The 16,221-nt window shown below is 35.7% G+C and overlaps 1 protein-coding gene across 3 annotated transcripts in view; it reads left to right on the top strand.

Moving 5' to 3' along the window:
• The window catches only part of RANBP17 (RAN binding protein 17), a 384,409-nt gene that overhangs the window by 285,550 nt on the left and 82,638 nt on the right, over positions 1-16,221 (top strand). For all 3 annotated transcript variants that reach the window (XM_049874299.1, XM_049874300.1, XM_049874301.1), the window contains 2 exons: positions 10,110-10,173; positions 10,265-10,373. In XM_049874299.1, the coding sequence (XP_049730256.1) occupies positions 10,110-10,173; positions 10,265-10,373 (173 nt within the window). The remainder of the gene's footprint in view (positions 1-10,109; positions 10,174-10,264; positions 10,374-16,221) is intronic.

The raw sequence follows: 16,221 nt of genomic DNA on the forward strand, positions 1-16,221 counted from the left end.
GGCCAGGTATTTTCCTTCTTTATATATATTTTTTTTAATATAATGCCTTTCATTTAGCCTTCTCTGCAAATGCGTTCTTTTGAAAGGTTTATATTGATTGCATGCTATGAAGCGCTTACTCAGAGTTGCAATTGAATTTATATGGATATATAGATTCCTTAACTAGTTAAAGTTATGTTTATACCCACCCAGGTTAATAAATGGTTACATAAGAAGGTATGCAACCAAATGTGCTTTAGTCCATGGTTTTTCCTAGTTGTTAGGAAGTTCTCGTTCTGAAGCAAAATGTGTAATTTTAAGAAGGTCAAAATGTTCTTAAAAAAAATCACCTTATGTAAACTGAGTCCTAAGAGTAAATGTATTTTCAATATTCAATTGAGAACATCATTTTCATTAGCTGAGAGGCACAAAGCACTAATAGGAAGAAAATTGTAAGTTTTTTGACCACTTCTTTGATTATTGGCCCTCCCAAATCAACAACTTAAGTAGTTTATAGTAAGATTTCTCATTACAAATTAAATGCTTCAATTTTTCCCTATAACAGATTTTTTTAAATCTAAAACCAGAAATCATCTTTTCTTATTAGAATGTACTTGATACTATTGTCATGTATCGACCAGTGAGAGAGTAGCATGTAGATTGTCTTTTATATGTCAGCTATCAAATGTATAGGAGTTGTGAAAAATAAGTGTTGGTTGAGTTAACCACTAAGATTAGCCAATATTTTAATATAAGAGCAACATTCTGAAAATGGGTGGAGTTGGATGGAAACCTTTAATATAGGTTCACTCCAGGAATATGTTTGTATTAGTTAAGTTTAAAATTGTGTTCCTTGGCAAACCATAAAAGATTTTCCAAGTATTAGACACCCACTTTTGTGCTGGAATTTAATATGCAACTTTTTATTGGAAAATAATCGTCCTTGTCTGGCAAAATCCACCATGCAATATTTCTGTTAGTAGGTATAATGCAATAAAGACAGGGAGGGCTATTTATCACTACAAATTTTGAGGATTTCAGGATTCTTTTTATTATTTTAATATATTTCTTTGATATTAAATCAGAAAAATGATAAATTACACCTGTCCAGGCTGTTTTTCCTTTTTACTGGAAAGTGATGTACAACCCAATTCCAGTGGTCATTTTGGCTTTTAAAGATATGTATTTCTTCTTATTAAAAAAAAAAAAAAAACTGAACCTTTTTTTTTTTTTTAATAATAACACTGAAATACTCTTTATTTCTAACATATGAAGTGGTTTATAAGTACTTCCTAGTGTTGCAAACTCTGGCCTCTTCACAATGAATTACTTCGATAGCACATTATATAGAAAGAAGCCTGTGTTATTCTATAGTACGTATCTATTGTTTAGATTTACTCTGCTCTTTAGGTTGAAATTGGAACTTAATATAAAATCAATTTGATTTGTATTCTTTTTAGTATAATTTGCATAATGCCTAATTTATCTGAATCTGTTTTTAAGATTCTTTTCTTAGCATATTATATCTATTATGTATTCTTTAATCCTAAAATTATAACCTTTTATTTTACAAGCTGTTTATTTCATTTGAGTGCTTCTTCTAAAGCTAATAAAAAATCATATTTTCAGAAAACTTGTTAAATAAAAGTTTAAAAGTGGTAACATTTCAAACCAAGGGATGTGAATGAGTTCAACGTGGATACAGTGATTTATATATTTTAACAATTATTTCAAGTTTGCATATTTAGAAATATATATTAGCTCAATTTGATTTCAGTGCTCAGTTATTTGAATTATAAATCATTATGTCCCTTCCAGCTGATCAGTCGTGAAATATCTTTGAATTCATTTACATAATGGAATATGTGAGTGGTGTATCTATTTCAGTGCAGTTGCTGGTTACCTAATGTGTATTTGTTGTTTCCAATCGATGTCTTTATTATAATGTGTTTTTTAATCCTGATTTTAAAGCAATGCGTTGTTTCTGTATTGAAAATAAGATGGTACCTTTCAGAGCGAGAAACAGTTATACAAGATAAAAATCATCACTTACTGGCCCCCTATTAATGGGAATCTTTATATGTTAACATTGAAATTTTTGTTTAAAATATTAGTAACAAATAAATGAAAGTCATATTATCTTATTATTGATGAAATCCTGCTGTTATAAAATCAAGTTTTTTGAATGCCCCTTATTTTATAATGCATGTCTTCAGATATTTTGGGGTTTTTTGTTTTTATTTTTTGCCTCTGTAATCTGCTTCAGCATGAACCTTTATTCAGTGTTTATGATGCTTAAAGCCAGTCTCTGTACTTTGGTGTTCTTGTATTTAACCACTGGTTTGGAAATTAAAACCACAAAAGATCCTCATTTTTAGGACATTCTAAAAGCCTCATGTTCAGTGGCGTTAAGGCAGTGATCTCTAACTTCAGTGAGCGTCAGAATCACCTAGAAGGCATTGCTGGACCTTTCTCCAGAGTTTTCATCTTCAGGAGGCCTTGGGCTGAGGCCTGACAATTTGCATTTCTAACAGGACTCAGTTGATGCTAATGATACTGGCAGCTCAGGGACTGTACTTTCAGAACTTCTACCTTGAGTTAACTAGAAAATGCAGCCGGATTATACGTCCTAAACAGCAAAGTCACGTACCTCTCCCACAGACACTTCTCTGTAGAACTTTGTCCTCACTAGGAAAAGGCAGACTTGATGTTTTTTAGAGAGCCTAGTTCCCCAAATAATAACATGCAAAACAGTTCCCCAAATAGTAACGTGCAAGGAGAGTGCCAATATACGAGTCCCGGATTGTAACTATGGATAACTTGTTGCATTTTACCCCAGGGTTGCTGTTTGCCAAATTTGAAGCTTTTCAGATTTGTAAGACTATTGTAATTTAAAAATCCAATGAGAGAAAGTTTGTTTTCTTACCAGTTTCATTACACAGCGCAAATACACTTAGCAGATGCATTTAAGTAACTTTTTAATTTACTCTTTAAATTTCCAGAATTTCTGGCTCTAAATAGCTTATTCTGACATACACAGAGCTGAAAAGGCTCTATCTAGGGCAAGCCCTCCACAGTCAGGCTCAATACTTGGGGATCTTCTCTCCTCTTTGAAATATTTCCTGGTTAGAAATTTTGTTTTATATCTAACCAGGAAAGGGGTGGGATTGTCCAAGTGGTCAGAACAAAGAAGCTGCTGTGGAAACTGGAGAGAGAATACGGATCGTGCAGAGCAATCAGATAAACTTATTTTAAAGGATAAAGAAGAGGGAGGAAAACATTACATTTCGTCTAAAATTCTGTTTGTTCATTGATCAATATCTCAGTTTTCCCTTCCTTTGAAAAATAATTGCCCAATTTTTTTTTACTGTAATTCATTGTCTACTCAAATTTACAGCAGTGACACATCTCCCTTTGGGTTTCAGATAGATAATAAGAAAGGAAATTGACTTTCTTTCAAGCCTTCTGTTGGTAGTTGCCCTTTATTACATCATCTCAAAGGTTTGAGAAAACCCAAAAATATCTTTAGCAGTTTAAAAACGGACCCCATAAAAGAATTTTACCTTAATTTATGAATGTATCCAAACATATTTTTTTTAACCCCATTGATACTGTTAACTTCAGCCATTCTTAGGATTAATGACTTCTCCATATTATTGCAGGACCACCTACATGGTTCATGGGGCCCAGTACAAAATGAAAATATGGGGTCCCTTGTTCAAAAATTATTGAGAATTTCAAGAACAGGACAGCAGAACATTAAACTGAACATAGGCCCTTGTAAGCATGGGATCCTGTGCAAGTACAAAGATTACATGCCCATGAAGCTGGCCCTGGTTATCCTTTTCATGAAGAAGGAATTCCATCCATTTGCTTCTGATTAACTATCCAAGACTTTGGTATTCTCTCCTTAGTCCCTGTATACTGGAATTTGATGAATATAATCCCTGTCCACATACATCACAAATCTATTTATCTATCATTTTATTTCAGCTGTTTTAGTTTTTGCAAGCCAGAGTCTATTTCTTGTCAAAGCCACTTGGTCACCATGATAGTTTCATTTTTCAACCCTAGACCCTTACCAGTTTCATTTTTCTTTGTTTGTTTGAAGTACAATATCAGAACTGCATCCTTATATAGATCTAACATTGAGTAGCAATAAAATTGTGATTTTTAACTATAATTCCATACCCATCTTAATGATTTACATTGCTGTATTGACTTCTTTTAGTTCAGCAAATACTTATTAAGCGTTTGCTAAGACCAGAGCAGAAGGACAAATGAAACATGGACGCTGTCCTCAAAGATTTTAAATTCTAACAGATTTTTAAAAGTTTAGTTCAAATAAATTACATGTTAATTTTCTAAAAAATCTGCTCACTAAAGAATCTGGATGTGTGACATTTTAATATGGCTGCTTTGAAGGAGGCCTTTTTATTCGAGGGCATTTAGACATAGCAAACCATTAAATATACAACTTGTCAAATTACCAGGTAATGTACAAACTGATCTTCTTACCACTGAGGTGTGAATTCTGAATGAATTAGGGATCAGAAAAGGTAGAGGATGGAGATGGTGAAATAAGGGTGAAGGATAAAAGTAAAATTGAGTATGTCTGTTACAGCAAATATTTAGTAACAAACAGTTGTAATTCTGCGTTGTTGAAATAGTATCAGAATGCACTGCTTTGTTCCAGTGAATACCAGCATGTCCGGATGGTTTGTGAGAATGTTGAATAAAACTGGTATCAGCATACATCCCTCAGGCATACTTTTATTAACATTTCTCATCAAAGGAAATGTTGCTTCATTTCTTTGTTTTCTGTCTCTATTATCCATGGAAAAGTCCTCCCATAATTTATCTGCTCTGTTTGTTTTTATACTAGAATCAGATGTAAGAATCATCTCTACACTTTTTGTAGCCCCCTTGTTCAGACCTTTATCAAGTTCTTTAGATTCTTGCCTCACAAGATTACCTTCTCAAATATTGTTTTGATCTCATCATTCTTCTTCCCAAAAGCCCAGAATCACTTCCACTTGCTTCTCAGGTCAAAGTAAAATTATTGATTTGAACTTGAGTCCTTTAACGGTACTTAACTTATTGAGTTCCCATAACTAATTTCCTGATCCACCACTGAACCACAATTTGTACTTTTTATTTGTGCCAAGGAAATTTATTTTACCTTCCCCTTGACACTGTTCATCATCATTCACTGAATCGCCACATACTCCATTCTCACTCGTTTGACACGTTGTAACTCTGGTAGGTCTTTTTCATACTTTCAATTCTCGGTAAAGGTTTGTTTCCTTAGTAAAGCTATCCAGAAATAGTTGTAATCGTTAGTCAAGGTGTTAGCCAATAGAACACAAACAGGTCATTTAATTTCTGTGAGCCTCAATTTTTTCATCTGTAGGAAGGGAATATTGTCGAACTGTTATGGTTTTATAAGGATTAAATGAAATAATAAACATGTAGCAGTATTATCTAATACTATCTAATAATAATAAAGACCTAATACTACTGACTCTGTCACATAGTAGGTCTTAGGGTTTTATAATATAAAGGCAGTAAAAAAATATCTAACAATATATTATTTAATAAAAATAAAAGGAGCCCTGGTGGTGCAGTGGTTAAGTGGCTGCTAACTGAAAGATGAGCGGTTCCAACTGCCAGCAGCTCTGCTGGAGAAAGATGTAGCAGTCTGTTTCCGTAAAAATTATAGCCTTGGAAACCCAATGGGCAGTTCTACCCTGTCCTATAGTGTCACTATGAGTCAGCATTGCCTCGACAGCAGTGGGTTTGGTATTTGGGTTAATGATAAAGCATCTAGTACTAACAACCCTAACACATAGTAGGTGCTCACTAAATATTAAGTCTTCATATTCTTTCCTGTCATCTTTTATTTTTCTTATATTCCTGAGCACCTAATTCTTATCTGTATACCTGGGTATGAATATAACATAGCTTAGCGTTTGCTAGCCCTGTCTTCTATTTGGTTGTAAATTATTAAAGATTAGGACTCTGTTTTTTCTTTCCTTTATAATTTCAAAACTTCCTGTAGTCGGCATTTAGAACATATTATTCCCCTCCTGTTGCATGACCAAGCCTTAACTCCTGTTCCTTATAAGTAATTGTTAGTATCCCTAAAGATTCTTCATCTTGAATCCACCTGTTCGAATTTTTTCAGTCTAGTAGGGTTCGTGAACATAATCCTACTTCTGGAGTAACCAGACTTAAGTTTTAGTAACTATACTCTGTATCCATCATCCACCTACAGTCATTGCCAACATGTAATATTCTTTTTTTTGTCATCAGATCTAATTCTATTTACAAAACTATCTATAAACATGTGTTACTTTTACATATTTGCCTACATCATACTTTCATCCACCTTCTTGCACTTAGTGAATATCACGTATATAATACTCTACTCCTTAACAACTCCTTTGTTTCTAAAACAATTTTTTTCACACTTTGACACCTCTGTAAATAGAATGTGTCTTACGACTTATGACATTTTGAAATACAAAATAATGGGGAGATATATATATCCTCAGTGGCATTTTAGATTTGATGAAATATGGTAGGTACTTAGAAAAGCTTGATACCAGAAATTGAAGGCATACTTGGTGCTACAGTACCCATCAGCTACCAAAGTGTATGGTACTCCTGTAACTTAAAAAACCAGTTCGTACCCATTTAGTTACCCTCTTTTTTTACAGGATACAGATTTTCAGAATATTTATCTATCTACAAGTTATGCCATTGTTTCTTCCTTTCCTTGCTTTTCCCCATCTGTCGGTAAGGCCATCTTCACCTACCTCAGTGTTTTTATATCCACATGGATACAGGATTTTTCTGGGAATTGTGTTGAATGAGTTAATGTCATCCAGGCTGTGGAGTTTGCTCTGACCTGAATGTGATGGCTCATTAATGAATTTAAAAAACAAAAACCTATTGCCATCGAGTCGATTCTGATTCATAGTGATCCTATAGCGTAGAGTAGAACTGCCCCATAGGGTTTCCAGGGAGCGGCTGGTAGATTTGAACTGCTGACCTTTTGGTTAGTAGCCAAGCTCTTAACTACTGCACCACCGGGCTCCATTTTTTTTTTTTTTTTTTAAAAGAAGAGATTCCCCTCACTCCTTCTGGGACCTGGTTCCAGTTTTGGTTACATCGTAAGAAGCCAGTGATCCCTGAAAGAACACTAACCTCTTTAAAACCAAATGGATATGTTCTAACCTAGTGAAAAAGAGGTTGTATGTTTGAGTCAGACAGTCCTGTATTTGAATCTTGGTTCTACCATTTACATGCTGTATCGTGACCTTTACTAAATTCTCTTCTCAAGACTCCTACTACTGTTGCTATTTCTGTTACCACTGATACCACATTCACTGCTCAGAGCTATTTTGAAAGACTCTGAAATCTAATCTGCCATAATTTATCTAATGTTCCCATCCAACCAAAATGGTACAACTTATATGAACCCTGATCCCTTAGAGAGTAAGATGAAAGTATAGAGATCATAAAAATGATATGTCCATTTGCCTTTTTTTTTTTTTTAACATTACAAACCCTCCTAACTACCATAACTATCTTTCAGTTGAATTCCTTTAAGGGAACATAAATATGCAGATTAAATCCTTTTTTTTTTCTTTATTAAAATAAAGTAAAAATTTATTTTTAATCTTTTTTTTTTTCCCCCTTTAGAATTAAAAGGCAGTGAGGCTGGCCTTGGTACAAAGTGCACAGATGCAATTCTGCAGAAAATGTGTCTTTGGCAGATGAGATTCTGCCTATAAATGTTCTATTTATTGCTACCATAAATATTCTATTGTCAAAACATGACTTGCTGTTTATTAACAGCACTGACAGGAAGATTCCTATTAATGGCAGCAATCTTATTGCCCATAGACTCTGTCACTTTTAACTTTGCAGTTTTAAGAGAATTGTATTAGGTAATTACTTAAGATATTTCTCAGTTTATTGATCCCCACTCCTGTTTAACTGAGTGAAATCTGAGTGGCAATTCTCCTGCGCAGTGACTGACATTGGGAAGAATCGTCACATCTGCATCCATCAGCTACCTATCAGCCCTGATCTTGTTGCCCCTCAGCCTGCTAGAAAGACACAGTGAGCACCCACTCAGAGCTGTGCACTGAGAAAAATGCATAGATGCGGGTCCTGCCCTTAGAAAGTTTACAGTCCAGTATGGGAGTGAGCCAAATACACATGCTTAATATGCAACTAGGCTGCTTCGGAGATAAAGGGACTTGGATATAAGTCATACTAATTGTTTGTCTTTTGACAAGTTATTTAATTTTTTTAGTTTGTTTCCTCATCTGAAAAAAAATAGAACTGATACCACCTATCTCATGGAATTAAGAGAATTAACCTTGCAGGTAGTAAATATTCCATAAATGTTAAATCTCTGCATCATCGTATCTTCCTCCCTGATTTATAATTGGCAAAGACATTTTCACCATCTGATCCTTACAATGGTGCCCTGGTGGTGCAGTGGTTAAGAGCTCAGCTGCTAACAAAAAGGTCAGCAGTTTGAATCCACCAGCCACTCAGAATCCCTAAGGGGCAGTTCTGTTCTGTCCTTTAGGGTCACTATGAGTCAGAACGGACTTGACGGCAATAGGTTTTGGATCCTAGAACAATCCTCTGAGATAACTTAAGCACAGATTTCTTCCTCATTCATTGGAGAGGGAAACTAAGGCTCAGTGCCACCAAGTATATTACTCAGACCAGCTGATTGAATGGTATAGTCAAACCTAGAGCCCAGGTTTCCTAACTCAAGTTCCAGGGTGTTTTCCATTTTTTCACACCCACGCTTGAGTGACTAGAATTTAAAATTAGACTTACCAGTGCCACTCTACAGAGGCACATACCCACCAAAACCCAGGGGACATACAGAGTTGTGTATTTGTAGATGATGTGAAGGAAAGGAAGGCACCCATTTTTTTTTCACTGGAACACGAATAGAGCCATACCAAGATTATTATAGCCTGCAAGGAAGGCATGAGTTTGTATGTAGATAGTGGCCAGGAGATGCCCTAAACCCCTTGCCATCGAGTCGATTTCAACTCATAGCAACCCTATAGGACAGTGTAGAACTGCCCCATATGGTTTCCAAGGAGCGCCTGGTGGTTTCGAACTGCCGACCTTTTGGTTAGCAGCTGTAGCTCTTAACCTAGCCACAGTAAAGAGTGACTAGGCCAAAGTAAGAGAAGAGAGTGTTTGCATACTGAGTAGGTGTTCTTAAAGCCATTCTTTTATGGTAGCATTTACCAGAAATGATTTAGGGGTATGATCATGTTTATGACGTGTCAACTTTACTCTCACTCTGAACTAAACTGTTCAAATGATGATGTGCTACAGTGGAAAGAACATGGTCTTTACAGTCAAACATCAGTTTAAATCACTGTACTATTAAGCCATAGCTGTGTAATCTTGCACAAGCAACTTAATTTCTCTGGGCTTCTGGTTCCTTATCTATGGGACAGAAATAATAAATCATATTTAATATGTAATTGTGAAGATTAGGTGATTTAACATGTGTAAAATGCCCTGTACATAGTAGGTACTTGAGAAATATTTGTTCCTTTTAAGCCTGTCCCAACACTTACGACATGCAATCTGCTATATCTTCCTAAATGTATTCTGATCTTCTCCATCTAAAGCAGAATTTCCTGAGATTTCTACTAACTGAGCTCATGGTTTCTTACAATTGAACAATTTTCCCTTTCTTGATAGCCTATTATGGTTCTTTTATAATTATTTTATTATGAAGTAACTTAAAGTAAAAAGAAATTCTCAAGTTATACCCAAAACGTAAAAAGGGTCAGTTTTAATTTTCTACTATCAAGACTTTAATACTAAAGGAGTTCTTATCTTAATTATAAAATTCATTCTTCCTTTCCATAACTAGAGTATGTATAAGATATGAAAAGTAATTGCACTGCTTAATAATGGATTAACAGAATAAAAGACGTTTCTATAGGTATACTCTTATTTATTCTTCATAAGTAGAAACTGATGCCATTATAGTTCAGTATTATTTTGTGATTTATTATGTATTGATAAGACAATTATACTTCCCCAGATTCCTTAACTTCTATTACCTATATCCTTTTAAAAAAACTTGTGAAGATAGATGCCGTGAAATTTATGCTAAAAAACCACACGGTAAGTCTTATCTCCATAGTTAATGACTAGAATTTTCCTGGTAGTTTAGATAAAGCGTTAGTAACTTTGGATGCTCTTTTGCTTTCATTAGAGTGAACACTTCCCCTTTCTTGGCATCAGTGAATGTTACAGTCTCACTGACTTCAGATGCCGAACAACCTTCTACACAGCCCTCACTCGTCTTCTGATGGTAGATCTAGGTAAGGTTGAGACTTTAAGCTTAATTAATAAGGGATCAATGATATACTTGTGTGAATAAAGATACTAGTGAGTACAACATCTAACTTATTAGAATTTTTCATCTTTGACAGCTTTCTATACCTTTCTAAGATTTGAACATACCCTTATTAGCATTAGAGCCAAAAGAAAAATCTGTGTACTTAAGGCATTGCCAGGTGGAAACCCCAGGTTCTGCTCGGCATGACTCGGCTCAGCCAATAAACAAGAGACCAAGGTGGGAGAATGGAGGGGCGCCTTTATTTCCTTGCTCAAAGAAAGGAAACAGTCAGGGCTGCTGCCACCAAGACCGCTCAGCAAGGGTGAGGGGGTTTACAAGTAGGAAATTGATATAAGTTACATCAGCAACAGTCTTAATCATACTATGCAGGTGCAGTGGAGTTTACATATAACTTCATGCATCGTGTGTTCAGAAAATAGCAGTTAAGCTCCACCCAGAGGCTGGGAAGTTACTATGTATGAGGTCTAAAAGGTTATCCTGAATGTCAACATGGCACCTAAACCAGTTTCCACCAATTTCCTCTAGTGTGGGGGCAGTACTTAAGGAGAGGAGAACTAGGATTTTAATGTAAAGTTACGGGGCATGCCAAGCAAAGGAACCAGGATTCTAATGTAAAACTACGGGGCATGCCAAGCAAGCTGCTTGAGGCAGTGGAATTTTCCACAGCCTGGGGACTTCTGTCTTAAAGGTAACATATTTCACTTCAATTAATACACTAATTCTTTACCTCAAAATATCTATTGGTGGGAAAAATATATCAAAAAGGCTGAAATTCTTCAAAAATGTTAAATGTTTGTCTTTGAGTAATGTTCCCATCCAACCAAAATGGCACAACTCACACAAACCCCAGTCCCTTAAAAAAAAAAAAAAAAAAATTTTTTTTTTAAGGGACTGGGGTTTGTGTCCCTTAGAGAAGAATAAGATGAAAGTATAAGGATCATAAAGAGGATGTACCCATTTGCTCTGGTGATTTTCCCCCATTTCTGATTAGTTGAATTTTTCCTTTAATATATTACTTATCTTTAACTTTTTTTTAATTGAGAAACTGAAGTTAGCCATAAGTATCTATAGGTACGGAAACCCTGGTGGTGGCATAGTAGCTAAGAGATCCAGCTGCTAACCAAAAGGTCAGCAGTTCAAATCCACCAGGCGCTCCTTGGAAACTCTATGGGGCAGTTCTACTCTGTCCTATAGGGTCACTATGAGTTAGAATCAATTCGACAGCAACAGGTTTGGTTTTGTTTTCGTGTCTGTAGGTACGTAGTACCTCAGAATGAGCACTTAAGCCACTTTGTGGTGACCGTGTCGTTCTGGGTTCCCATTCCTTACTCCCTGCCCCTGAATTTGAATACTGCAACCTAAATGAATCAGTCATAGCCATGTAAGAGAGTTCAATCAATGATATCATCCTTAGAGAATATAATACTGATGATACTTTTTCCTTCCTTTCTCTTACAATGTATTGATTGATCCATCAACATAAATATGAATTTTTTAAATCATACAAAAGGAAAGAGGATAAATAACTTTATTTTGCCTATAAAATGCATTGAACCTTGGACTGGAAAGGTGACTAACCCCTCTCTGCTCTTTACCTGTATTATTTTCATGCATTTCAACAGAATAAATTACCAGAAAGACAAACAGCCAGAAGTTGAGAGAAATGCAGCCAGAATGATTAAGGAGCTTAGTGGGATTGATTTTTAAGAAAAGATTAAAAGAACCATGTATGTATAACTTGGCTAAGTGACAACTAGGGCTGGAGGCAAAGAGAACTGTCTATAAATATTTGAAGAGTGTAAACCAGGCATGCAAAACCCAATCATCTGCTACCTTAGGCAAGTGGGAGATCTAACTGAGTGACAGTTCTGCACACTGCACACTGGCCAGTATTACCTCTTGGCAGCTGGCTTGGAGAGAAGAGGAGCAGCCCCAGACGCGTTGTCATTGTCCTCGACAATCATTTAGAGAGCGCACTACGCTATGCTGAGCTCTGGGAGCAAGACGAAGATAAATCAGGCATATGGGCCCCTACCCTCAAGGAGCTTGCCTTCTTGCTTTTTCCAATTGTCCAAGCATTAAAGAAGATCTTGAAAACCCTGTCAGAGTGAAAGAAGTGGGGGAGGGGGGACCAAAGTTACAGGAAGTACCTGGAGGAGATTTCCTAGAAATAGGTTTCTGTCGCTTAAATCCTCAGGACCTGGAAATGGAACAGGTCAGGATTTCCTTTTCATATAGTCATCACAGACATAGGGACCTCCGCCCCCCATATATTTGTGGTAGCCTAAACAACAGGGTAGCCCTTTCAGAGTCTGAACACAGCCCAGACTCTATATTTATAGCACTACTACACTTGGCATTGCATTAATAATTGATAGTCATGATGATGCCCAGAAAGACCCTGCATTGCACACTTCCTTTTTTGAAGACACATTTAGTTTTATTTAACATTGCTTAATGTGAACTTTGAGGCATGAAAACTGAAGTAAACATATATAATTTGAATAACTAATAGGATTTTATTAGGCTTCCCAGGACTAGGTTCCTTTGAAATATTTAGTTCGTAACAACATAAACTATAAATTGATATTTTTTTAGTTCAAAGTAAAAAAAAATAAATAAGGTAAATATCTGTTACATTGCAAGCACTTCATTAGACAACTTGGGAGAAACACGGAGATAGGCTATAAGGAAGTCTATGGTGCACAGTAGGTGCTCAATGCAAGTTAATTGAATCTGGATGCAGATAAAATTAAAAACCATAGTAACTACCCTCATGGAACTTTCACATTGTTTGAAAGAAGCTCCTTTCTTATTTATTGGTTTCCTTTTTTTAAATAATTATGTGCATATTATAAGCATCAAGTGATGTGTGATATATGTTACCAGAGCTTTTTTCCCTTACTAGAACCAGAGTAGCTGTTCTTCTCAAAATATGCTGAACTTCATTCATCTCTTCATGTTTTTCTAGCACCAGGCTCAGTGTCTCAGCATTGTAGGTGCTCAGTAAATACTTGTTGAATAAATGACAATCAAGTATACTGTAACCAAGATGCCATCATCATGGTTCATGGCATCAGCTCTGTCTGCCAGATTCTCTCTGGAAGTAGCTTGATCGTTGGCCTCTCCAAGACAAAACAAATCAAGTGGCTGATTACTTTCACAAGCGATTAGCTACACTTGGCCATTCTTGTGCTAGATTAGTCCCTTGTTGCTCTCTGTTCAAAGCATGTTACTTTATAGACGATCATTTGTTGAGTGTTATTGAACACAGTTTCTATTATTTGAAGCCTTGTCTCACAAACTAGGTTGACGGGAACGTTGCTGGCAGAATTGCTGTATATATGACTTTATAGTTTTCTATTGTGTGTTCACTGTCATGGAAACAAGGAGGAAGGAGATAGTACTCCTGTCAATAGAAGCACAGATCTATGTATTAAAAGAAATAAAAATAATTAGGTAATGAGAAGCATTCTTAAGCTAAAGAAAAATTTGAGGAGGGACTTTTGTATCACTGATTTGGCAGGTGGATGTTAAGAATCAAGTAGAAAAAAATACCTGAACAACCTGCTTGCAAAGCATTGGATGTGATTGTTGGATTGAAACATAAAGCATATTCTAATTGAATCCTGCAAAATAAATGGAATATATTTTGTAGATAAGCCATGCATATTGGAATGATTAAAAAGGGGGAAAGAAATTGGGTGTCATATTAATTGGTATTTACTTTGAAATGCATTTTGGTTTCTATTCAATAATTTGTACTTCATATGAATTTAATTAGATGCTATGTGCCCCAGGTTGTATTTCAGATGAAAACGGGGGGAGTTTTTTTTGGCAATAAACTGTTGTAGCATTTTATCAAAGTGCTCCTTGGCTGAACTAAACAAATGTTCAATTGTATAAAGAATAGAATTGAAAGCATTTCATCGTCAGAATATTTTCCCTTTTCAAAACATATAGGAAACATTCGAAACGTATTTTCTGTATTTTAAGAAATTGTGAAAATGAACGCAAAAAATCCCTTCATGAGATCGCACACGTGCAGGAGAAAATGGGTGACCGACCATATGTGCGTACATGTTAGCCCTTCCAGAAATCACTTAAAGTTCCCTAGGTTGTTTTTAAATTAACTTTGTCAAACTAATAAACTAAAGGAAAGATAGTATTACCCAAGCCAGTAAATGGAGAACCTCCTGGGAGCTGGTTAGTATAAAACACTTGAATAAATAAAATCCTTCTTTTTTATTTAATTTGAATGGAAGTGAATTCAGTTGACAAATTATTGGAGAAAGGAAATGTGGATAAGATCTGTAACAAAGCTTTTCATTTTGTGGAGAACCAAATATTATTAGTTGCAAACTAAGTTTTTTACCGGCCTCAAATTTAGAATTGCTCGGTGTCATTAACAGTTGTTTTCCCTGGGACATTTCATGAGTGTACCTGATATTGAATGACTTAGATTAGAAGGAGGTAGATAGAATTTGAGTGAACAGTGCTTTCCTCGGATGTGAAAACTCTTTGAAAAGCAGTCATGTTTTTCAATGATGGTGGGAATACTAATATTAAAATGATTATTTATAGTTGTTAAGAGATACTCTGTCTTTAGAAGCGAGGGTAACATAGTATCCATCTAACTTTGACTTAGAATAGGTAATTGGCACCTGAAGATACCTTAGCTTAAATTTGAGAAATTTTAAATAACAAGGAAATGACTTGAGTAAAAAAGAAAGCGTATTCTAGAAATAGCTACTAAAGATAGAAATAAAAATAATAGAGGAAGGAACCTTTCCGTTTTTTAATAACTAACATTTGCTTACAAATTAATATTTTGCAAAGCACTTTCACATACATTATCCTATTTCATCCTCACAACAGCCCCCATGAAATAGATATTATTGCATTGTTAGTCTGTTAGAAAACTGAGGTTCAGAAAGATTAAATGACTTGCCCAAGGTCCGTCATATAACTGGTAGCCCTCTGACCACACCTTCTCTTTCACTTTGTAAAGCAGTTACTTCACTTTTTACCTCAATCAATTAGGGAAGTTTTTTTGTTGTTGTTTTAATTTCATTTTTATTTGAACTCTTTGGACTGGATGATTCATTTGGCATTTGGGAGCATTGAGAAGAAGGGATTACTTTCCAAACTACTACAAAATATATTCATGTTTACTATTTGCCCTCTATGGGTATATTACAGTTCTATAGTCAGTGAAAGTCAAATACAATTTTTTTATATTTGTGCTTATGTCTAATAGTTGGCCAAAGCAGGTATCTTCTCATAAAGGAACCAAACCCACTGCCGTTGAGTCGATTCTGGCTCCTAGCAACCGTGTAGAATGAGTAGAACCACCCTATAGGGTTTCCAAGGCTGTAATCTTTACAGAAGCAGACTGCCACATCTTTCTCCCTCAGAACAGCTGGTGGGTTCAAACCACTTACCTTTCAGTTAGCAGCCGAGCACTTTAACCACTGTGCCACCAGGGCTCCTAGCTCAAGGAACACAGGGTTAGATATTCCGAGAAAATGTAGCAGGTGAGGTGCATGATCAGGAATAGCTAATATTCCTGATAGATAGGAAGAATACATCAATATATCACCTGTGTCCATGACTTGGCAGAGGCTATCTAGAAAATACACATGGGGGGGTGGTGGGCAGTAAGGGGTAAAGAAGCAGCTGGAAATACTTAGAATCTGTAATGAGATAATTAAGACTAATTAACTGGCCCTGTAGGCGGAAAGCAGCCCATTAAGTCCAGATCCAGTTTTAATAACTTACCTGGTTTTGAGGGTAGAGAGTCCAGAACA

The sequence above is a fragment of the Elephas maximus genome, chromosome 2 (genome assembly GCF_024166365.1).
Source record: "Elephas maximus indicus isolate mEleMax1 chromosome 2, mEleMax1 primary haplotype, whole genome shotgun sequence".
NCBI lineage: Eukaryota > Metazoa > Chordata > Mammalia > Proboscidea > Elephantidae > Elephas > Elephas maximus.